This window comes from Mustela nivalis (genome assembly GCF_964662115.1).
Source record: "Mustela nivalis genome assembly, chromosome: 10".
NCBI classification, from domain to species: domain Eukaryota; kingdom Metazoa; phylum Chordata; class Mammalia; order Carnivora; family Mustelidae; genus Mustela; species Mustela nivalis.
The window spans coordinates 96,667,783-96,693,135 of record NC_139029.1 but is presented as its reverse complement, the minus strand read 5'-3'; the positions used below and the strand labels follow the sequence as shown (position 1 = coordinate 96,693,135).

At 43.3% G+C, this 25,353-nt stretch overlaps 1 protein-coding gene across 1 annotated transcript; it reads right to left on the bottom strand.

The window, feature by feature from the left end:
* Positions 1-838: 838 nt before the first annotated feature.
* Positions 839-19,023, bottom strand: HMGCS2 (3-hydroxy-3-methylglutaryl-CoA synthase 2). Its single transcript, XM_082687903.1, has 10 exons — positions 18,856-19,023; positions 14,424-14,878; positions 10,910-11,035; positions 10,178-10,342; positions 8,687-8,852; positions 6,678-6,848; positions 5,584-5,690; positions 4,846-4,971; positions 2,970-3,081; positions 839-1,150 (listed from the first exon to the last, which is right to left on the bottom strand). The coding sequence occupies exons 1-9, from the start codon at positions 18,957-18,959 to the stop codon at positions 2,975-2,977; spliced, it is 1,527 nt and encodes a 508-aa protein (XP_082544029.1). The 5' UTR covers positions 18,960-19,023; the 3' UTR covers positions 839-1,150; positions 2,970-2,974.
* Positions 19,024-25,353: the final 6,330 nt, after the last annotated feature.

The following is a 25,353-nucleotide window of genomic DNA, read 5'->3' as shown; positions in this document are numbered from 1 at the left end:
GTGGGGATATGAACAGCCTTGGGCCAGCCGTGAAGTGGGCGGGCTCAGCATCTCGTTCCCTTCTGCCCCGTGCCCCCTTATCTCTGGCAACCCCCCTTCAAGCCAGCCCTGTTTCCCACCAAAGGAAGCCAGCTGCTTTTCTACAAGACGGGGCAGCTGAGGAAGCTTTTTAAAAGACCTGGTATCCTTCCTCCCCCTCCCACCGCCCTCCCCAGCTCAATTCCCACTGCCATGGACCCTTGCTACTTCATAAGAGGGTGCTGGAATAAGCAGTGGCCTAACCCAAGGGAGACAAAGCAATCTCTAGCAGAAGAATTCCCTGCTAGGTATCAAAATGCATTTTTTTTTTTTTTTTTGGCTGGAGGAGTTAAGAGCATGCTACATTAACCTCTGCTTGGTGTGTATTTGCCCAGAGACACTGGCAAGGCCTGGGCAAGGAGCTGCAGCCGCCCTTGAGGGCATTTCTGGCCGGGTCTACAGGTGGCGTCTTTAGAACAGGGAAGGAAGCTGGGCGCAGAGGCCGTGTGTCCCCACCTTTGTTCTCCTGTGCTTCTTGGAGAATGGAATGGGATGGGGACGGGGTGTGTGAGGTGAGCACTCAGTGGTGGGGGCAGGTGGGGGTCACGGAGAGTGGGGCCCTCAGAGCCTGGGGGTCTGGCAGTCTCCTCAGCATGTCAGCTGGTGCCTATTTTGAGCCCTGGTTTTCCCAAGCAATGCAGTGAGGGACTGCCTCCTTCTCTAACTTTTGGGTTGTGTTGTATGGGCTTAGTACCAGCTGCAACATCTAGAAACTGATGGAAAAACTTAAGAAATGAGTAAAGATACAACAGCACAGAAATCTAGTAATGATAATAATGGCCACAAGGGAACGTGACAGGCAAAGTTATCTGGATTGTTTTCCCAGTTCCAGAGGGCAAGATTTCTGGGCTAGGCTTTCTTTGCATCCCCTCTTCCACAGAGGACCCCTGTGCCACCATTAGCCCTGAGAAAGGCAGAAAAGACTGCTAAGGACGGCCCCTCACTCCCCAAGGCTGCTGCTTCTGGGGACTATGGTGTCCAATCCAATTCATTTCCATCTAAGAGTGGGCTTTTTAAAAGTAGGATCCATGAGCACAAACTCTGCTACTGTAGATCTTCCAGGAACCGTGGTCTGTAGAAATTAAAGAGACAAAAAAAAAAAAGGACATTCAGTGTGAGCCTCCTCCCAGGCATCCCTCCGGCCGTGCTCCCAGTACCTGTGTCTTGTCTGAGGTAAGACTATGCTGAGGGATCTCCTGTCTGCATCATGAGGTCTGGGAGGCTCTGCTGCCAGCCCAGCTCCATGCCTGGATGCCTGAGCCACCTGCGTCCAACGTCACAGGAGCCAGGGAAGAGGGGCAGGGACCCTGTGATACATTCCGCCTAATGGAAGAGAGGGTTGGATAGGCTGGACAGTGAAGAGACACCGCCACAGAGTGGCACACTGACAGAAAACCTTTCATTCGCTGTTGTGAGGTCCTTGCTTGTGTGAGCCATCAGCACGAGATAAGGACCAGAGTCCCAACTTTCCTCCTCAGAGGTACAATGCTTGAGGACCATGAGAGGGAGGGAGCCTGATTTAGAAACTTGCCCTTGAAAATCCCAAATTTCTCTCTCTCTCCTTCTGATGACTGAACTACCCATTGACACATCTAATTGCCCCCTCTTTGCCATTGACTTGCCCTTAAGAATCCTATTACAGGCCAGCAGGCACACAAATGACTTAGGGGCGGTGTCCAAGTCTGTAGCCCTGGATACGGAGCTTGGAATCCGACCACATCTGCAGCCCTGGCCGGTCAGGCCCCCTGCACCCTGCTGAGCACTTAACATCACATTAGAGGAGGCCACGTGGGGGTGGGGCCGAGGGCATCCCGCCTACCCCGTGGTCTTCTTGCTTTGTCTGGGTATCTCCTTTTCCCGGTGGACTTCCTCCTCCTCCCCAGCTCCATATCCCACCCTCAGCAAACCTTCTACCCTTTACCTATCCAGAGAAGGGAAACAATAAACACACACACATATAAAGGAAGTATTTGGGGACTGCATTTGTTAAGATTTACAGGTTGTTGAAGAAATGGCTTCTCACGCCTCCATTCTGCTTGTTTTAGCAACTTAGAAGATAAACTGAAGGTAGATGTCTGGGTCCATGAACTATATGATTCTAACCCTTGCCCCCACCCTTTTTTTTTTTTTTTTTTAAGATTTTATCTATTTATTTGACACAGAGAGAGAGAGAGAGAGCACAAACAGAGGAGTGGCTGAGGGAGAAGGAGAAGCAGTCACCCTGCCCAAACAAGGAACCCGACACGGGACTTGATTCCGGGATTCCAAGATCATGACCTGAGCTGACGGCAGACGCTTAAACCACTGAGCCACCCAGACACCCCCAAGATTCTCCTTCTAAACACTTGATTCTCCTTTAACAAGTATCCCAACAAGTCTCCCATCTCCTCTTCAGGCAGTCCTCTTGCAAGAAACCACCCCCAAAACCCCTTCACTGATTTTCCAAACCTCACTGCTTTTACCCAGGTGAGGCTTCTGGCCCCAACAGAATCCCCAACACTGCATTTCTTCGTGAATATGTAGGAACCTTTTCTAAAGTCATTCATCTTTGTTCCTACCTTACCCCTTTGGAGGAATGGGTTCTGTAGGTTTCCCTAACAGATGCCAATTTGGTTTCTATAACATTTCTAGGGGAGCTTCCTATCCTGAGCAGATCAGGTAAACAAGTTGACTTTTCCCTGCATTCCAGAGTTTAAAACGTGCCCCTCCCCCAGCTTTTGTCTTTCCAGGGCAAAGAGCCCCACGGTTCTGGGTGGTCCTCATGGTACAAACTCCCCACCCCCAATCATTTCCAAGCTATAGAACTTGTCTGGCCTGGTTACACTATTGGAACTGAATCTGTTTCCCAGAGGACAAACTTGATATCACTAACCCTACAGAATGTCACTTACCACCTTTAGACTGGTCGCCGGGCATACTTGCGACGATACAGCTCATCTACCCGCTCCAGGTACCACGTGCCGGGGAAAAGACTGCTTGTGTCGCCAGGTGGTGAGAAATTCACTGTGGCATGAGGAGGAGCAATACTTACTAAGAGGTACGTGACTTATTTGTGGAGCATAACAAATAGCATGGAGGACATGGGGAGATAGAGAAGAGAAGGGAGTTGGGGGAAATTGGAAGGGGAGGTGAACCATGAGAGACTATGGACTCTGAAAAACAATCTGAGGGTTTTGAAGGGGCGGGAGGTGGGAGGTTGGGGAACCAGGTGGTGGGTATTAGAGAGAGCACGGATTGCATGGAGCACTGGGTGTGGTGCAAAAATAATGAATACTGTTATGCTGAAAATAAATAAAAAATAAATTTAAAAAATTTGCAAAATAAAAAAAAATAAAAATAAAAAGTATCCAGTTGTAATAAAAAAAAAAAAAAAGAGGTATGTGAGGCTGGGAAGAGGAAAGAGTGCCAGGGATGCCTTCACCGTGAAGCTCTCCTGGCTTCGAGGCTGGCCACCTGTCCTAGCCCCAGCAGAGCCCTGGACCAGCCCAAGAACCAGAGGCAGTCATCTTGGATCTAGTACATAAGCCTCAGTTATGAGAAATTTTACTGTAGGAGTATGACGTGTTCCTACATTAAACGTGACCTTCCTCTCCTGAAATCCTCACCATGCTCTCTTGCTGGGGATACCTGCCTTGAGGTATGTATACCTCAGAGCTTCCTCTCTTCTAATAGACACTTCCTTCTTAGCCCTAAGTTCTCTGACTCTGATTCACTGTCATATTTCTGTTCTTTGTTCAACATAGTTCATCTCAGAAGTCCTATTTTTACTTTAATTGTTTTTCCTCTTTGACCTAAGATGTCCCTGTTTCAGAGAAGATGGATGACTACTAGGCCTAGGTTTTCTGGAACATTCCCAGATCCATGTATTCTATCTCCCTTTCAGATCCCATTGCAAGCCACGTGTCCAAAGTCTTGCTTAAGAAAATATGTTTTGTTTTGGTATTAAAATCACCATCTGGTCTCTCCAGTCATAACTTTTATTTTGTCTCCTTTTCCTTTGTTGCTTTTCTGGGCAATATTTTTTTCAAAGATTTTATGTATTTATTCAAGAGAGAGAGAGCACAAGCAGGGGAGAGGCAGAGGGAGAAGTAGGCTCCCCACTGAGCAGGGAGTGTGATGTGGGGCTTGATCCCAGGACTCTGGGATCATGACCTGAGCAAAAGGCAGATGCTTAACTGACTGAGCCACCCAGGTGCCCCACTGGGCAATATTTTGCTTTTATGTTCGGTAGGGAAAGGGGGGCATGTGTGCAGAGACAGTAATATCTGTCAATAATAGAACTTTTTTATGTACATGAATTCATTTAATCTGTGTGGCAGTCTTGCAAAGTTGGTATAATTTTAGAAATAAGACAACTGAGAAAACATCAATGATTTCCCCAAGAGCTACTGGGGATCACAGGTCGGTTTAGATTTGAATATCCAGCTTCAAAGTCCGGTCTACTTCAGCGGTTGCATAGAGAGCAGTTTTAAAGACCATCTGCCAGAAGTCCTTGGGACTGCATTTTCCAGGATCCTGTTTTGAGTGGTTAGCTACAATTTATACTGGGAAGCCACATGCTACTGCCCACCTCTTCTCCACTCTGCCTCCTGCTTTCCTACCCAATTCTTGCCCCTTTGGGCCTAACAGATTCTCTCCCAATCATATTGTCTAGATATCTTCGCTCTGGACCACTGGAGTCCAGACTTCTGATGAATCCCCGGCTCTCTGCCATCAGCATGGAATCTTAGAAAATTCCCATCTCCTCTCTTCTCGTCCTTTTCTTACCCTTATGGTAGAATTGTTCTCTTTGGTCCATTATTTCTGTGAATTCCTGAGGAGACATACGCTTCCGGGAGGCGAGGCGTTTTGGAAGGTCTGACATACTAGACACCAACTTCTCCAGGGGGGATCCTGGGAAACAAAGGCAAAATCGTTATATCTGCGTCACTGTCATCGTCACTGCTGCCAATCACGAGTTTGATAGAGAGCCAGGTGCTGTGGAGGCTCCAACCCTGGAGGACAGTGTTGTGTGTGGCTTGGAATGTCGAGAAATGATAGAGGTGATCAAACATAATGTTACTGAAACCTACTGGCAGACACACTCTTTTAGTTAAGGAATGTCCCGCAGGGTGTTTAGGTGCATACCCGCAATTACATCTCACAGAAAATAATCAACATATATTTACTGAAAATTTCAAATCCATAAACTTCCCTTGAACTAATTGCAACCAAACTGCCATTAATTACCTCCTGCCTGAACTGTTTGCTGGAACAATCTGACTGGTTTCCCACTTCCGCCTTCATTTCTCTTCAATCTAGTTCCAAGTAGTAGCCCACCAAATGCTTCAACTCCATAAATGAGACAAGCTTACTCCGTTGCTTAAATCCCTTCTGGGAGTTCCTCTGTTCTTAATCACAACATAATTCTGCCCATATGGGAGCCTCAGTAGTGGGGAGGAAGAGAGTGGTTTCTTTGACTAGATGAATCACACCAGAAGGGCCTAATAAAAAGACAGGACTCACCTGGAGAAGCGTCCTTGGACACTCGAAATGAAAAAAAACTTGCTGCCAAGCCAGAGCCATAAGAAAAGGCCCCAATCCTAGAGCCAGCCAGGTCTTGGGCAGAGTACCTGCAGGGAAAGAAAGCAAAATCCAAGAAGCACGCTGGCATAATTCTGCCCTTCAAATAAGCTACCAACCTACCACTCCAATCTAGTCAACCTCTTGCAAGTAGAAATGGGCTCCAGGCACCCTGCACAAAGAGGGGCTTTTGGAAGACCCTGGGGATAGACCCAGAGAGAAGAAAACTTATCAGGAGGAGAGTGGCTAAAATCCAAGATACAGAAGACCCATTGAGCACAACAGAATTGGGAGCTTCTTGTCACCTATGGGGACAAGATGAATTCAGTGAACTCTGGTGTTTGGAGGTCAGACCACTTCAAGGCTTCCATGTTTTCTGGTAATGTTTCAGCAATATCCTCATCGGTAATCCTTTGATTGAGTTCATATATATCTATCTCCTATGTTATGTGCAGGTACTATAGTACAAGTATTTCCTATAAACCCCAGAAAATAGAGTATCAATAGAAATTACAACCAGTATCTGAGCACTTGCTGAGCTCTAGTGTTTAAATTCCTTTACCCACTGAGCGCTCATCAAAATCCTAGGAGGGACGTATTGTTAGTGCATATGCTTTATAGATGGAGAAAATGAAGTGTTTTTCCAAGATCAAAGCTAATAAGTGGTATTGAATCCCCAGCTGTGGGTTCTAAAGCTAGACTCTCTTAACCACTGTGCTTTACTAAGGCCAGAGATTTCAAATGGATGAGATAAAACTATGCACTGAAGTTCTGTTGCATGCTTGCTGCATCCAAGCACACCTTAAACATTCCTTGACATCATACATTGTCACTTTGGAGACCATTACTTAATCCTGATAGTAGAGCTGTCTACACATGTCCCTTTGAAAGAAGTTTCTTTCATTATCTTTCCTTCCTTAAGAATTTCTGAACCGGAAAACTTGAAACCGGAAGAGGAACCAAAACTTGAACCGGAAGAGGAACCAAATTTGGTTGAGCCCTCTGACCTTGACCATCGGGTGGGGGGCAGTACTCACTGGGACAGAAGAGAGGCCAGACACCCATACAGGGATGAGGTGTACGTATTCCCATTGTGAGTGGAGAGGTAAAGAGAGGCCTTGGTCTTCTTGTTGAACATGTCCAGGGAAGCCTTTTGAAGTGCCTTATCCATGTCCTTGTTGGTGTAGGTTTCTTCCAGCGCTAGCCCCCTGGGAGGCAAGCAGAGGCATGGGCCAGGTGAGAGACCTCAGAAGGGGAGGGAGGCAGCAAGGGGGAAAAGTCAGAGCTCCTGGAGAGACTTCTAGGCACATGTTTGTTTTGTTTTGGTAGGTTTGTTTGTTTGTTACAGAATATTTGGAAATACAGACCAGCACAAAAAACAAAAACAAAACAAAAAACCAATGTCACTAATAGCTGTACCATTCAGAGAGAGCCCTTAGGTCAGTTGTTCTTGTGGAATCTATCCCTGCCCTCAGAGGTTAACTAGAAAATAAAATCATGCTATATATTCCATTCAACATGCTTCCCTAACTAATTTTCTTTATGACATTAAATCAACTTCTCTAGCAATATTTTTAAAGGCTGAAGAATGAGTCATGATATGATGTGCCCTAATTGAACCAATCTCCCCATCCTGTCCTCACCAGTTAAAACTCTGCCTCTTCCCTCTTACACATGGAATTGTTGAACCAAAAAGTGTGCACGTCTTTAAGGCCTTTGCTTTGTGTTTTCCTATTTCTTCCCAAAGCCCTTGTGTCAATTCACACATCTACTGTTGTCCATTTTCCTAGAGCCTCCTCCTTTTTAAAGATCTGAGTATTCAGATCTTCTGAGTATTCAGATCTTTAAAAAGGCTATGTAAGGGGTGCCTGGGTGGCTCAGTGGGTTAAGCCTCTGCCTTTGGCTCAGGTCATGATCCCAGGGTCCTGGGATCGAGACCCACATCAGGCTCTCTGCTCAGCAGGGAGCCTGCTTCCTCCTCTCTCTCTGCCTGCCTCTCTGCCTACTTGTGATCTCTGCCTGTCAAATAAATAAATAAATAATATTAAAAAAAAATAAAAAGGCTATGTAAGAAAAATGGTAGCTTCTTTAAATTTTTTACTAATGGGCAAGCACATTTGCAAATGGGATAATGTGCATTTCTTCTTTGAGGAAATTTCTGGGGCATATCTTCTGCTCATTTTTCTATTAGGGTCTCGGTTATGGATGAGACTTCCATGTGTTAAAGATGTTAAGCTATTATCTTTGGCATATATTAGAATTTTCTTTCATGGGGCAGGTCTCGTAATAGTGTTTATGCTTACTTTGATGTTTCAGGTAGTGGCAGGCTTCGTAGTAATTAGTAATAGGGGCAGATGTTGGTAGAATACTCCAAAACTTGAACTAAACAGCTACCATACCAAAAGGGAATATTTTCTTCCCATTGGGAACTGTGTATTGAAGATTCTTCTATTCTAAATGTCTTGGAGTAATTTCTCAATAAACAGTATTCTTCTATGAGGGGGAGCTGGACTAACTCTGTTTCATAGATGGGGGAAAATAAGGCAACAGGCAAGACATTAATTCAACAATGGTAATTGAGAATGAGACTTGATGCTCCCAAGCTGCCATCCTGTACTGTGATTATTTACTTCTAGGTATTTCTGTCTATACAGACTGGAATATCATGGAGTCATATTTACTATGGTATCCCTAGAGTTAGGTATGAAGCCTGGCATATAGTTGATGTTCATAAAATGTTTGCTGACTAAATGTTTTAGCTATACTCCCTTTCCCCTTTTTCTTATTCTCTGAAGTTTCTGATAGCCAGCCACTTGACCTAGAGGTGCTGGTAAATTCCCTGTGTTCCCTGAGATAAAAGATGGGGGAACCCCATGTAGACCATAACCCAATAAGTCATTTATGAACTTGGTGTCCTTTCTATTGTGTTGGAAGATTGTTCTTTTCTCACCCCCATGGTTGGCTGGTGGTACAGACTCAAGGAGTAAGGAAATCTCATCCTTCCTCAGCCCTCAAGAACCTCCAGGGTTCCCCGAAGAGGACCCACCTGAAGGCCTCAAGCCCCTTATAGAGGCTGGTCTGCGTGTCGCTGCTGGCTGACAAGAAGTCATTGAACATCAGGCGAGCCAGGGATTTCTGGACCATCTTGCAGAAGGGCGTGTGAAAGATCATGAACTGTAAGTCATCAAGAGTGAAAGGCCGATTGATGCCAGCTGGAAGAGGAAGTGTGAAAACAAGGATGTGCCATGGCCAATGAGCCACTTAGACCTACACTCCAAGACCGAAGTGTTCCAAGGGACATGAGGTGTCCCAGGGAACCAGCTCCTACCTTCAGCAAACACATGTAAGTTGTTCATTCACTTAAGAACTCTACTTATGAAGAAAGACGGGAAACAAACAAGCATTTTCTTCCTGTCTACTATTGACAACCTTTATGACAGATAATTCCTCCAAATCAAGCTAGTGTTGTGTTACTTTCTCTGTTTTTCAAAAGAGGAAACAGAGTCTCTAAAATATGAAGCTAGGTCATGTGTCCAAGTTTACTCAGCTTGAAAATGGCTGGCTTTGGATTTAGGTTCTGATGTTTCTGACTCTATAGACACCCCAGACTGTCTCTTAGAGCTGAGGGCCAAAGCAGCATCAATCAAATTCTACATAAGGTTAGGGAGCAAAATGAGAATGCTGAAAGAATACAGAGCTGGTGAGAGCAGTTAGCCAAGAGCAAGTTTACAGTGGATGGAAAGTAGGGAAGTCCAAGTCCACTGCCTACCTGTAGGGGCCAGCCGTGGTGGCTGGCAGCCCTCTCAGAGCAGTGGAAAGGGGCAAGAAGTGGCTCCTCAGGCCACTCCCTAAAGCATCCATGCTCTGACACGTCCACACGTGCCTTTTCCCACTTAAAACTGCCTGTCACAGATGCACTTCTGGTCATAATAAGAACCCTTTGATTTTTTTAGAGTGCTCTGAACTTTTAAAATAAAGTTTATTTCCTTTCTGATTATGAAAGCAGCCCATATTTTCTTAGCGGGAGAACTCAGAAATAAAGGTGAAAAGAAAATTAACTTGTAACATTATCATCCAAAGAAAAATCAGCAACACTTTACTATACTGAAAATAGAGATAAGATTTCTCAACATCAGCCAGGCTTTAAAAGGCAGCAAACTACAAATGGTGAGTTAAATCACTCTTTACTTCAACAGAAACAAATCTTAGTCCCAGTAGGATATGGTTACACTGACTCACCACAGTACCTCCCCAGGTGGCTCACAGTCACTGGTTTCCTACTGATGGCTTTGGTCCTAGCTTGTTTAATCTCTTGCATGCAGCTCAAGTAAGAGGCAGCTTCATACTTGAATTGGAAGCTTCTAGATTTACTTTTTTTTAGCATAGACCCATGAAAGGGTATAAGAGGAAGGGGACATGAAGCCATGCTCTTGAGATCGTTTTTGAAGGACAGAAGAAACCTTGTCTTAAGCTTTTAGGACCAACTCTTTGTCCCCTAGTAATAGAGTCCCCACGTTCTGACCTCTGAGCCCCATACCTTGTTTCCACTGGTTCTGGATTTTTTGACGGTATAACGTGTAACATCTGTCCAAGGCCCGTAGGTAGCACTGGATGGAGAGCTTCCCATCCACTATCGGGTACTCTGAAGACGCATCTGGTTTGTAGAAGTCGTAAACGTTCTCCATGTGGGTTCCTCTAAGCCCTGGCAAGGCACACAGGGGGATTCAGGACTGTATGATGTAGCCCCCATGGAACAGAGAGGATAGGGAGACATCTACTAACATTTCCCTGGCTTTTCTCTGCCTGAGCCCACTCAACATCCCGCCCACGTTCAAAGGGAATCGAATAGATGGTTGCTCTTATATAAATGAGATCTATTATTTCCCTTTCCATACCTTTAAGGCTTTAACAAAATCTGGAATAGATGCCAAAGTCTCAAAGGAGAACTTTTCTCTTTATACCCAATTATCTTCTTTCATCTTCAATTGCCAGTCTAGCACCTTAAAGGTCCTGGTCTGCGGCAACAATGTTACTCATTCTATGCATCATGATTCCAATATGTGATGGTGAAGAAGAGGAAATCTTGATGATCCTTCTGTTCCCTTCCTCCCTGCCCATGGCTCCCTAGTCCAGCCTTCTGAAGGCATGTGATGTCATCCTCAAATCCACACTTCAGTCCTATGTAGGGGGTATGCCAACTTGGGATTGGGAACTATGCATTAGCTGTTCACAGTCTCTTGGTACCACATTTCCACAGTTTACCACAGACCTCTCTCAAGAGCCAGAGGGGCCTTGGGTCCAACCAGCATGGCCACAGCTCCAGCCCCACCTGTGGGGCGAGCGTTACCACTGGGATAGACAGCAATGTCTCCGCAGACCACCATTGCATAGCGACCTGTAATGAGAGAACAAGAAGTAATTATCTCTACCTGAGATCACGACCAAAATCTCGAGTAGACAGAGTGCTTCCTGTGAGTCAGGCACAATTTTAAGTACTGAAGATAGAACAGTGAACAAAAAAAAAATCCTTTCACTCATGATCAGCCTATATATCAGGCACAGTTATTCTCTCTTCATCAACAAAAAAATGGAGGCCCAAAGATTTTAAGTAACTTGGCCCAAGCCACCCAGCTAATAGATAGTATGATTAGGATTCAGAGTCAGGATTCCAAATTCACTGAAACCCAAGAATCTTCTTTTAAGTATTGTAACAACTTCAACTCCGACAAAAAGTACTGTTATATATATATATATATATATATATATATATATATATATGGAGAGAGAGAGAGAGAGAGAGAGAATGAGAATGAGTTTGGAAACTATAGAAAAGTATTTAGAAGCTGTTAAAGAAAATATTAGTAAATTTGACAATCTAAAAATTCAAACTTTTTACAGAAACAAACTCGGACAAACTGGGGAAGTATTTAGAATACTTACAACCAACAAAAAGCTATTTTCCTTCATTTATAAAAATCTCATAAAAATCCCCAAAGTATGTAATGGGAAAATGGTCAATGAACATCCAAAAATACTGAAGCATTTTTATAATGAAAACAGGGCAAATCCTTATTTTTCCATATTAAATTGACAAAGATTAGAAAACTTAACAATACTTATCGTAGGGATATACTTTAGTACAACATCTCGAGGAACAATTTGGCACAGTCTTTTTTTTAAAGGATTTTTATTTATTTATTTGAGAAAGAGAGAGAGAGCTCGAGCATAAGCAATCGGGGAGGGATAGAGGGAGAAGTAGATTCCCTGCTGAGCAGGGGTTCCCAACCTGGGGCTCCATCCCAGGGAACTGGGATCATGACCTGAGTCAAAGGCAGACACAACCAACTGAGCCATGCAGGTGCCCCAATTTGGCACATTCTATCAAGCTTTTATATCAACATATCTGGCAATTCCTTTTCTAGGAATCTATTCTTACAACACATTCTCACAAGCATGTAATGCTATTATGCAATGTTTATTAAAACATTTTTTAATAATTGCAAAAAATATACAGAACCTAAATATCCATCAGCATGGAACTAATTAAATAAAGTTTGGCATATTCATCAAAAGATATTGTAAGGCTTTTAAAAGATGAGATAGACTTTATACATATTGGTATGGGATGACCTCTAAGACATCATGGAGGTGAGGAAAAATATGTACAATGTTAAAAACCAAAACTGAATAGTTATATATGTGTATACTTGCAAGAACAAAGAAAAATTCTGGAAGAATACATAGAAACCATTAATGTGAAATTCTGGAAAGTGGTAATAGTGTGTCAAAAGAGAACTTTTTCTTTGCTTTACACTCATTTGTGTATATGTATTTATTTCAACTATGCATTTCATTTACTTCCACTAAAAAAAAAAAGACAAGAAAAATGAAGTCTTCTGGACAATTTGAGGCTGTGCCACTTTTTCCTTTCCTCAAAACCTACTGTCTCTATGGGGTGATTTGGAACTTCCTGGTGAGTCCCCAAACTGCCTTTGCTCATCCAAGAAACCCCAGCTGGATGGTTGGTCAGATCAAAGCAGACATCCCATCTACACTGGCTTTGCTTGGTTTTGGTGGTTGCCATTAGCTTCAAGCTTAAATATGCTTTTTGTTTTGGTACAGACTAATGATTCACATCTCAATAGTTTATTTTTTCCTCCCTCTAAACAAGACATCCTGTTAAAGAAGGAATACCCTGCCTCTCAGCAGAATCTATTCATTGGAAATGACATATTTAAAGCTGATGATGTTCCCAGACAAGGTTCTGATTTTTGGTTAAAGGCTGGTGACTATCTCTTGCCCTTCATTTCTACTTCCCAACTAATTGCGTGGTTGGAAATATTGGTGGTGATGGCAGTAGGGGTTACCAAGCAGGAAAAGTGCTCTAAGAACAGATTTAATGATGTAGAGACTAGAACATTCCAAATCAATGGAACTGTTGATGGTGAGGCTATTCAAGGCATTCCAAAACAATACTGAATGAATTGGAGCATGTGGGTGGCTCAGTTGGTTGAGCATCTGACATGTGATCTCAGCTCAGGTCTCTGTCTCAGGTTCCTGAATTCTGGCCCTCACTGGGCTCCACACTGTGTGTGGAGCCTCCTTTAAAAAAAAATACTAAATAGGTGTGTGGAATTACACTGCACAGCAAACTGTCCAACATTTCTTGGCTTCTCTTTGAAATAAAGAATATTGAATTAGATAATCTCCAAGGTTCCTGCCAACATTAAGAGTTTATAATTAATGTTAATTATGGCTTCTACAGTTTTAAATTCCAGTTTCCACTTAGCATACAAAGTGCCTTGACTGCCCAGATAATCTCTGTGGATCTCTTGTACAGTCCTTTTACCAGCCTTGCAAGGGAGGTTGCCTAATAAAACTATGAGGCTTGAAGTGGTTAAGGGACTTGTCAGCAGTTATCAACAGAGCTAGATTTTGAACTCTCAACTTGTACTGTTTCCGTTGGATCTTTCTTGCTATCACAACAGGGGGTTCTTCCTCCAGTATAACATCCAGAGAAGATGTAAGAAACAAGGTAATGTTAATATGTTAAGCAAAAACCATGGGGTGCCCAGGTGGCTCAGTGGGTTAAGTGTCTGACTCTTGATTTCAGCTCAGGTCATGATTTCAGAATCGTGGGATCATGCATCAGGCTGCACGCTCAGCACAGAGTCTGCTTATCCCTTGCCCTCTACTCCTCTGCCCTTAAAATTAAATAAATAAATAAAATCTTTTTATAAATATGTTAAGCAAAAAGCAATTTCCTAGCAAGTAGCCGAGGGTGTAAGAGAATATATACTCTGTATAATAGTCTATCCTGTGATTCTTTTTTTTTTTTTTTTTAATTCTGTGATTCTTTGGGTCTCCTCCTACCAGCATGTTTTCCCCTTAATACCTAAACTTGTTTAACTCTCTCTCAGAAGCTTAGGAGAGCCTTATGAGAAATAGGAATATATTGGATTTGGTTTGTCATCTCACTCCTGCCAAACACTGTTTAAGATATCAGATCCCCCATTTTCTCATGTGTAAATCAGGCATAACACCCACTTCCTAGGCTGTTGGAAGGACTAAATGAACTATGTGCCCATGCTACCTAGTTAACAGTATACAGTTACACAAGTCTAAGTGGTCATCATCATTATGGTTGTTGATGACAATAACAGCTGTGTGAGTAAGTTGTCCTTCCCTCCCTGATGAGACCACTGGGGAAACAGAGAAACAAAACTGAGGATTCAGCCTCTAACCCAGTTCCTTTCTTACATAAGGTCTCGGGAAGCACATACCATCCCAGGAGCTGGACTCTATCCAGTTGGCAGCATTGAAAAGGGAGGCAGTGCCACCGTAGCAGGCATTGGTGGTATCTATGCCCTCAATGTCAGTGTTTCCCGAATCCTGGAAGAGCTCCATGAGCACTGTTTTGACAGCCTTGGACTTGTCAATGATGGTCTCAGTGCCCACTTCCAGCCGTCCCACAGAGTCCCATGGGAGCTGTGTGCGCTCCATCAGCCGCTGCACCACCGTCAGGCACAGGGAGTTGATGTCCTCCTGGACTGAGCAGAAGCCCATATGGGTTTGGCCCAAGCCCACCGTGTACCTCCCTGCTTCCACATTGTTAAACTTCTCCAGGTCTGTTTGGTCCACATACTGGGCTGGGAAATAGACCTCCAGAGCAAGGATGCCCACATCCTTTGGCCAAGTATCTGTTTTGGCCAAGGGGACAGCAGGGATGGTTGAAAACCTGTAATGGAGATAACAACAAAATCCTATTAATGGTGTCCAGCCAGTCTCTTCAAAATACAATACAGCAATCATCTCTTTCATTTTTTGTCTATTTTGAAGCTATATTATCAGATGAATGCAAATGTGAGGTGGTTATCTTTCTGTTAAATTAGCACTTTTAACCTTATTAAATGTCCCTTTTTAATTCATTTTTGTGATATTCCTGTCACAAAATCTACTTCTCCTGATATTAAGAAAGCTGCCTTAGTTATTATTATTATTATTATTATATTATTATTATTACTGTTTGCATGGTGTATCTTTTGTTGTCCTTTTATACTTTTAACCTCTCAGGTCTTTATATTTAACACACATCTCTCCTAAACAGCACATAGTTAGAGTCTTTTTATGTTTGTTTTTTTAACAAGCCTTAGTATTGGTGCTTTAATTGGAGTAATTGGTCCAATTATATTTATTGTAATGACTAATATAGATGGGATTAAATCTACTGTCTCACTCTTTATTTCCATTTGTCTCACACGCCCTTTGTTTATTTCTTCTTTCCTGCATTCTTTTGGATTAAACAAGTATTTATTATTCCATTTTCTCTCCTTTTTTTCTTTTAGTAATGATCTCAGAGATTACAATATGCATGCTTGGTTTATTGTAATCTAATTTACATTAACACTTCTGTTTTTTGAACAGTGAAAAACCATACTTTAACTTCCTTTATCCATTCCGTCCCTTTGAGCTATTGTTGTTATGTGGTTTACTTCTACACATGTTATAAACCTCATAGGACATAACTTGAAAAATCTCATTCAGTTTTAAAGTGCTCCTTTCAAAAAAGAAAATGCCCCTCTCATCACTCCTTTTCTCCTTGTTTCTTCTTACTACACAAGAACACACCTATTGTTTTTTCTACTTTTTAAGGAAGCTTCCTGCTTGATTCCATCCTCTCTGCCTTTTCTGATTGGGCCTCCGAATATTTATGGAGCACATCCAACGCAGTGTTGGGTTCCAGAAGCACAGTAGAGAAGAAGGCATCCTTTGTGGCCACCAAGAGAGCATAGTCTAAGGGAACAGGCAGATATTCAACAGCTAAATACATGGTATAACAAACAAAGGCTGTGTGAATACAGAGGACAGAGAGAAAAATTCTACATGGGAGCAGAGAGAAAATGGGGGAGGGGTCAGTGGAAGAGGGAAAAGATAATCCGTTTCTTTCCTGGACCTACCCACCTCTCTCCTAATACCTGACTCCTAATATCTTGGTGAAATTCTGGAGTTTCTCCATCCAGCTTTAAGTACAGAAATCACCAGGTCCACCTCCAACTGTTCCTACATGAAAATACCTGAAATCTGGTTACTTTACTAATACTCTTCATTTTGCAGATGGTGAAAAAAATCAAGGCAAGCATTGGTGAAGTGTTGTGCTCAGAGTACCTTCATGGTTACTCATGTGTTAGAAATAGCCTGTCCTTTCACCACCTTGGGTGCCACCAAAGTACTCGTGAGTGCCACCAGAGTCCTTTGACTCATACCTAGCTATAGAATGCCTAACCATTGTGAGTGAGAGGATGGCTCCACAGGCCTACGCATTTAGCTCTATGACACAGGAACTGTAGCTCAGATTGAGTGTGTCTGTCAATCACCCTGAGGATTCTGGACTTCTGGTAAATCCCAGTTCTCCCATCAGAAAGGTCGCTGAGACAAAGTGTATCACAAGATCATAAGACAATGAGGCAAAGTATAAATGTTCACCCATATCTGATAAGAGAGGTTTGGAATTTAGTTATCTGCCCTATTTATTTGGTGTTCCCCAGATAATTGGAGTTTGTACTCTCAAATATTTGTGGAGAATCTTACCCAGTATGTTGGAGCTAATGGTTAGCCAGCAGAGGTCCTGCACTTGGCTGACTCTCCCCTCAGCCTCATTATCATTCTGTCTTCTCATTCTCAATTCTGCATTCTCATTCTCTCTCCCTTCCTCTCTTTCCAGTTAGAATTCTAAGCTTTCAAGGAGAGGCTCCAAGAATCAGTCACCTGTTAACTTTTGAAACTGTCTTAATAGGGGGCTATTTCTGGAAAAGGATTCTAGAGCCTTGAAGAAGAGTTAGCATGTAGAGGCTTCCAGAAAGATCAGACCACTGGAGTTAAGAGTGCTCTTCTTATCTGTATATTTTCTCTAGGAAACTTTATTTAATCTAGTATCGGTATTGTTCTGAGGTTGCTTGGTTTAAGAATATGCATTAAGCTTTTCTTTCTTTATTCCAATTCTCCTTCTGTTTCAAAATTCACCATTACATGCCAGGCACCGTGCGAGTGAGAGGCTGCCGAGGTGGAGAGAGTTGACAAAGAAAAGAGGAGGTCAACGATCTGAGGACTTCCTTGACCAGTGGGAGTAATAAAAGGGCACATACATGCATACCCCAGCTGGGACTCAGAATGTGATAAGGACCTCGAGAGGAATATAGGCAAAATCACACCAGAGTTTGGAGGAAGCAGAGATTTCCTGTGGTTGGTAGGCTCAGAAAAATCTTCATGGAAGAGGCTACATTTGAGACTGATTTGGTGGGTGAGCGGAACTTCTGCTGGTAAAGAACTGGAGCGGGGTTGGAGGAGGTGGTAGTCACAGTGGGAGATGACTGAGCAAGTAAGGTAGAGTGGAGAGTGAAGGTGATTAGGGACACAGCACATGTGAAAAGCAGGTGGGGACCGCCAAGCGGATGGCACCACTCTTCGTTAACCTGCAGGGAAGCACCGTTAACCATGTGATGGGAGCAGTTCTTGGGTTGGATTGAGAGCTGAGGCAGGTTGCAGAAGAGGAGACCAATATACAGAGAAAGAGAGACTCATAGGAAAGATCCTTAATACTCTTTCAGACCACAGAAAACAGGATGAGCTGTGGGTACACTGGAAAAGGGTAAAATGTCAGCCAAGGATGCCTGAAGGAGGGGCAGGTTGGATGAGTTCTGAGGTTTGTCTTGCTGGGCAGCAGCCCACTGTTACTTACTGAAACAAGCAAACCCATGTCAATCCTTTCCTCTCAGATGCAAGAACAGGTCAAATGCTGAGCTAGGACATTCGGCCTGTCTAAAGAGGGTGAAGGAGGGTATGAACAATGGCAGAGAGTGAGGAAGAAAATAAGAAGGCTAAGGAGCGTCATCCCCTACTCCACACATTCATGAAGCCAGGTCTGGATCCCAGGCGAGGGAAGACACTGAGTCAAAGTCATTTTTCTAAGCCGTCATAGAGTGCAGTGTGGAAGTGGGAGAAATGGCTAGTCTCAGGGTACAGTGCATGGTTCGGAGATTGAAGGCCCTAGCTATAGCTATTACCATCGGTGTTGGGAGGCTCCAAGCACATGGGCCAAGCTGAGGAGTGCTTACAAATACAAGGCATGAAAACAAACAAACAAAACAAATACAAGGCATGCATGTGTGCTTCTGTGCACAACACATTGCACACAGACATACACTCTTATATTAACACCCCATTCCCCCTTTCACAAAATCAGAGGGCAGAGGAACAGGCTTCTGATCCCCAGCCCATTTGGAATCTTGCTGCAATGATTTGAAGCAGCTGGTTTGACCAACACTGCCATTGGCACAGAGCGCTATGGGTCTTGGCAGGAGCTGGAGGTAAAGGGGTTACGGTGGTGGAAAGAAGAATGCCGGGGGCCCTGGAACCGATATTTCCACTGTTTCATGCCGCTGGGCAGTGAAAGATGTCACCATCTATGAACAGCAGGTATCAGAGATTTGGGATCCTGGAATTCTAGCTGAGAGAGACCTACCGTCTGTTTAGAGAGGAGGTAACTGAAACCCTAACAGGTTAACTTGATCATGTAAGGCTGTGTACGAGCCTCGCCAACATTTCACTGGGATTCTAATGAGCTTTTCTTTATGGCAGGATTTCTATCTACCTATCTCTTACTGGTTCTATGACACTTCTCAAAGTGTGGCCTGCACAGTCCCTGTGAACATGACTCACCTTTGGTGGGCTGTAGGAAGATGGCTAGCAGGTGAAATGAAGACGTCCTGCATTGCTGTCTTCACTTGCAAGACCCGCTTCACTGAAGTCAACAGCCGCTGCATTTCCAAAGGAACGAGCACAAAGCCAACAGTTCACAGCCCTTGGGAGAGTTGCCCAGCTGGGCCCCATTGGGCTTTATAGAGCTCTGAGACTCCTGCCTCTGGAAGCCCCGCCCCTGCTTATCGAGGCTCAGATGACTTCTAAAACTGGGCCAAAGTTCTCACTCAGAACATGGGCCAGTGGAAGGAAAATATCATCCCTCCAACTTGTACACAGCTGCCCTGATCCTAGGCACGTGAGGGAATGGATGGCTCTGATTCCTTTCTCAGGCTCTTGTGGTAGCTTTCCCTACGGCCAACCAGCTTGGACGGCTATGATCTTCCTTGTTGTCACACATCCTGGGGTAACCCCATTTGGCCTGTCTTGGACCCTAGCTCCTCATCGGGGTTACTATTGCTTGCTGTTCCAGAATGCTCTCTGTGGGGTTGCCTGTTATTATGTTAACACATTATGCATACTATGGAACATCTTTCAAAACTGAAAGGATGAATCTTTTAATAGCAGTCTTTTATGTAGTTAGGAGTAGATATTGACACACAGGCAAAGGCACGTAGGTAGAGGGATGTGGCGCACACCGTACCTCTCCTCTCTTTATTGCCACTCTTATGTATAGCTGTACATAACCTCCTAGTGAGCTGTACAGGAGTCGCAAAGGGGTAACAAGGGCTCTCCTGAGGAGGAAAGGTCCACTTTACAGATGAGGCCAGTGATATGTAGTCAGACGACATGACTTTCCCAAAGACCTAAGGGACTGTCTTTTGACTCCAGATTCTGGTCTTTCCACTCTGCTCTTCTACTTCTTTGTGAAAAGTTTCCTGCCATCTGATCTGCTAGTGAATTGCTCCCTCCACCCCTCTCTCACAGTACTAGTCTTCCTCTGTCTTTTATGAGTGCCATGAATTTACTCATTGGTTCACTCAGTGAAACTCCCCGTCTAATGTGACTCTTTGGAAGGCATGGAGAAGAACAAGATGGTTCTTGCTTTAGGGGAATCAGAGGTGACTTCATTTTCCTGCACACAGAGACCTTCTAGGTTCCCCCAGAAATCCAAGTCTCCTGGGTCTTCTCACGTGTTTAGGTTCTTGTTTCCATACACCTTGGTGCATTACTGCTCTAACCCAATCTCCCAGCTCTCTCTGGCACCCATGCTCTACCACCGAGCCTTTTGCAAAGTTCTGTCATCAATTTTAAGTTCTTTATTTCCAATTCCTTTTCTGAAAATGACATTTGTTTCTTGCTCTGTCTCAACCTACAGCTTTCAAATCGTGGTTGGGCTCTTTGCCTGCCCCACAAAATCTACCCCCTGGATATAAGACATAAGATAAGACATAAGAACTCAGTATAAGGCACATATAAGACATTGATACTGCTAGAGAATTTTTCCTCTTCTTCTCTCAAAAGCCCAGCTCTCTTCAAGCCCTTGCCATCACTCTGAGCCACCCAATGCCCTTCATTCTTGAGGTCAACTGACAGTCTTGCTCTCCTCCCCTTGTTCATGAGGATGTGAATCACTGCCTTCCACTCCACATCAATTCTCTCAACATTCGTGAAGATGTTAATCTCCGTATAGGTAATTCATCTACTCTAGCCTTTCGCTTAAGTTCCCACTTCCATGTTCTTGTCCTCCACATGACTTTAGCCTCCCACTCTAAACCCATACTCTTGACCTTACCAGTACAGTGTCTATACCACCTTCTAAATTTTAATTTCATACAGTTAAATATCTAATAACCCCTATCTTTCCTACTCATTTAAAAGAACCCTACCTTTTTCTCCCACTGGGACCACCAGTGGCTCCTCTACTTTTTTGCCATTTATCATAGCTCTAAATGACTTCTTTTCTATCTTTATGCAGCTCAGATTACCCATAGTGCATCATCATAAAAAGTCTCTTAAACACACCTTGCCATGTACTCTCTCTGCCAGACTGACCAAGCAAGCCATCAACTTTGGTGAAAGCCACTCTTGGTCTACTCTGTGCCTATATCTGAACAGCTAAGCATGACTGAAGAAAAACACAGTACTGTACTGACTTGTTAGTTTTCAATTTATTACCACACATTTCAAATGGACTCCCAGCATAGCCTGACAATCCTACTACATTTTCCTAGTCCATTGGCTCTTTCAGTCCCAACAAAGCCAATCATATTTTCTCTTCTCATAATTGCTCATTCTTAGCTGCTTACTTTGACTACTGTTTCACTAAGAATACAGAAATAATCAGAAGGGAACTACCTGTCTTTCATTAGCAAATTCAGGAAAGTGCCTGCGTTTATACCTCACACTCTGCCTTTCCACTTCTTATCTAGAGGGACAGTCCTTGTTGGGTTTAAGGCCAAGGTTACTACCTGTGCACTGATTGTATCACCTCTGGTCTACATGAAGACTGTCATCCTGCAGTTATCCCCTCTCTTCCTGTTGATAAATTTCCCTTTTAACTAGGTTGTTCTTGTAAGTATATAATCCCATTTTTAAAAACTCCTTCTTGATCCTAAATGTCTTACTGAGTGAACCACCAAATCTATGCTCTGCACTATAGCAAAAGCCGTTAAAAATATTGTCTGTTTTCAGTGTTTTACATACTTACCCCTCATTCTTTTTTTCCCCTTCTTCTTCTTTTTGTTAGGACCAACTTGATTGATGCCTGAGACTCAGGTGCTACGGGAAATTGGGGGACCAGAACTCCCACAGGATGTGTAACCTGGTACTCTCTGTGGAAATGCCTCAGTGAGTCTTGGGGATAGGATTGATGCTTATATGACCAGCAGTTGGCCAGAGACAATCGCTCAGCTACTAGCTCCCCCAGTGTGTGTTATAGGATCACAGGTCCAGCAGCAGGGGCACATGGAAACTCATGGGTCTCATTGATGATGGTGAAAGTGACTTCCACATATGAATGGAAGCTCTCCTACCCCTTCTTCTTCCAGTAGCTCTTGGTGTCAAAGGACAGCTTGTAGATCCTGCCTTCATTGGGCCTGGTACCAGGGGACTTGGGCAGTGACCACCCAAGTTGGAGTAGTTTTTCCTCAGCTCTGTCCACTACTGCCCATGGTCCACGAACCTAGACAGGTAGAGGTGGAGGCCCTGGGCTTGGAGCCCTGAGGTAGTGTCCAGCATGTGCATGGTTAGTGGGCTGCTTACTAGCTCCATGCCTTTGCCCTGAGCCTTGAGAGAGAGACAGGAATGAGTGCATGGGCCCCAGCCTTGTGTCCACATTGGCTTGGAGACAGCAGTCTTAGAGTAAACAGCCCTGGAGCACAGAGTACCCAAGTGCGCCTGGACCCTGGAGGTGGTGTTGATGGGAGGGTCTTATTCTAAATTTAATCAATCCATTTAGGCTTTTGTCCCCAGAATCCCACTGAAGATCCTTTTGTCAAGGTCATTAATGACTTTGTCATTGCCAAATCCAATGGTTGGTCGAAACTTTCAACTTACTAGACCTCTCAGGAGTGTATGGCAAGGCTTCTCACTCCCTCTTTCCTGAAATACCCTATTCATTTGCGTTATAGGACCTGACATTTCCATGTTTTTCACCATACCACCTACCACTCCTCCCTGCTGCTTTTTCTCTGAATGTTGGAGTGCTCCAGATGGTTCCCATACACTCCTCATTTCACTGAGAAAATAGATGGAACTAATAAGAACATTAGGCTCAGAGACCAATATGCAAATATTCACACAGGATTATGGACACATAATAAACCATTCTGATAACATGGAAGACCAAAACCAGTCAATCTAGTATAAACTTCATTGGCGATATACAACAAACCAGGCACTGTGATAAGCACTGGGAATACCAGTGGAAAGATCAAACTTACTCCTTTCTGTTATTGAAGTCAGCATGTACTAAGTGGGGTTATGGACTTTGGGGAGGGTATGTGCTGTGGTGAGTGCTGTGAAGTGTGTAAACCTGGCAATTCATAGACCTGTACCCCTGGGGCTAATAATACATTATATGTTTATAAAAAAATAAATAAATTTTTAAAAATTGCCACGTGTCAGGTACTGTGCTAAGTACTTTTGTGCACTATTTCATTTAATCTTCACAACTGAGACTGATAATATTATAGCACCCATTATACAGATGAGGAAACTGAGATCTAGAAGAAATACATAACCACCTGTGGTTTTAGACCTAGGAAATGGCCGAAATGGGCTTTGAATCTAAGCTATTTGGACCTACACATAATCTGAGCCAGTCTTCAAACGAGTTTTGACCTGAAAAAGTACTTTTGTGTGGTTCAAACTAATATTAAGTTGTTCCTTTGGAATAAGGGAAACTTGTAAGTCCAGGAAGTACTGGGAATACAATTATGTAAAGTATAAATTGGAGGACAAGGGAACAAAACACCACCAGGTCATACATAGCTTTCCACTGTGAAGGGAATTTAGTGGACTTAATCAAGTAATTGTACTTAAGTACAATCAAGTAACTGGCTTTTTCTATTAGTTGCCCCAAGTTTTGAAGGAAATAGATGACAAAATCTAGCTGTTTTATTTAAAGAATTTACTCTCAAACACTTAAATGAAGTGTCCCATTCTGATACTTCCTAACTGAAAAGACACTTCTATTTTTGCTTTGAGATTTTCAGTTCCTGGGCTGCAGCTTTTCAGCTGAGTGTTGATTAATCAAAAATGAGTGTCATGAGCTAGGTGAGCATTAAGAATCAGAGAAATTGATTATCATAGATTAAAAAAAGTTTAGCTATCCAGGGGAAAGTCTTACAAAAACAAAGTTTGCTTTTTACGTAATTCTACCAAGAGTGCTGGTTTAGGAGAGCAAATTATAAACAACGTTCCCAGGTAAATCTACCCTTCTAGCCATATCATCTCTTGTCTACCTTAGAAACTCACAATTCTCAACAAATGTGCGGAAAATGCATTTACCCTAGGTTCCAGTGACTGATAAATTCAAGTGGAGATTTGCACTTTATATCTCAACCTAAAGGAAGGATGCTTCCAGGATTTTAGGCAAATTATTTCTATGGACAGCCCAGGGCTAGAGAAATGTCTTTATGTTTTGGGAAATTAACCATGTTTATTTCTTAGTAACAGTAATACAATACAAGCATACCTGGTGCTTTATCTGTTTTGAAGCGCTTTCCCATGCAATCTATACTCACAACAGTTCTATAAAGTCGATTGGGTCATGGGGGCTTAGAGAGACGAAGTGCCCTAGTTGGTGGGTATATGATTAGTTTGTGGTAATAGCTAGGAGTAGAAATCAGTGCTCAGTTCCACTTCTAGAGCTCTCTCATTGCATCTGCTTGTGGATTCTGCTGTGGAAGAGGAGGAGCCAATACTGCTTGTGATTGTGTTACTGGTTAGCCAATCTCTCACTTGCCAGGGCTTGCCTTTTATGATTGCAGAGAGTGACATTCAGACCTTTGATTCCAAAGCTTCTGAGTCTCAAGTTTCATGAAGGAGGAGCACTGAAGCTTGAAGTTAGTCTGTATAGATTCCTATCTAATTAGGTGAGAGGTCTGGAGAAAAATAGGGGAAAGGGCATGGAGTCTGATGAGATTTCCCAGAAAAACCCTGAGTGTTGGTGTTTTGTTGTTTCCGGAGTTTTACCCTTCCAGGTGTTACCTTGCATTTGTCGTATCACCAAGGGAAGAAACCTAGCAAGAGGATGTGTAGCCGCAAGTGGGGAAGATTCAATGTCTGCGTGAGTGAGACACAGTGTAGTGATGGCACAGTTGCCTATGATTCTCAGTGAGCCAGACCCCAGCATCGTCTGTCATCACTTCTTTGGGTTTATTGTCAAACCTCTATCTTCACAGATACTTTAGCAGTTATGTTCCCACAGTCATTTTGTGTCAGTGACAAATAATATGTCACAAAATAACCTATCAATATAAGAAATCTTTTCTTTTTCTGAGCTCTCAGAATTTTGACAATTATCAAGTATTTGTATTAATTAGCCCATTTTATGTTTTCATAGCGTTTTGTGTTGAAACTTTTTCTACTCAGCAACATGGCAAACTGTCATAGATCAACCCAGAAAGCACTAGCAAAGTGAATAAAAGCATGAACCTGAAGAACAGTTTCATAAAAAGCTGTGAGCAATCCCTGAGGAGTCTGAAGAATGCCAGATGGGTGTTGGAGATGGGGGCTAGGAGTGGAGGCACTGATGGGGGGTAGCGATGGAGGCAGGGATGAGTTTGGGAGCAGACTGAAGCCTGGGGTGGAATATGGCTGGAGGCGGCAGTAGGAAGAGGTACATCACAAAAACCCTATCCTAGCGCCCAGTTCTTGAAAAGAGTTGCAGACTGACCATCATGCTCTGATAATCGCTCTGACAAACCTCCATTCTCAAACCAGTGATATTTTCTCCTGGTGCCATTGTTTCCTAACAGTTTAAATGTGAAACCTTAGGGGAGTCTTTTATTC

Excerpts from the sequence above, each read along its gene's own strand:
- HMGCS2 (XM_082687903.1), bottom strand. The coding sequence starts at position 18,959 with ATGCAGCGGCTGTTGACTTCAGTGAAGCGGGTCTTGCAAGTGAAGACA. Across the intron at positions 4,972-5,583 it reads GTCCAAGGACGCTTCTCCAG|GATCCCCCCTGGAGAAGTTG; the intron begins GTGAGTCCTGTC and ends TTTGTTTCCCAG. Across the intron at positions 3,082-4,845 it reads AGAACAATTCTACCATAAGG|TGAATTTCTCACCACCTGGC; the intron begins GTAAGAAAAGGA and ends CTCATGCCACAG.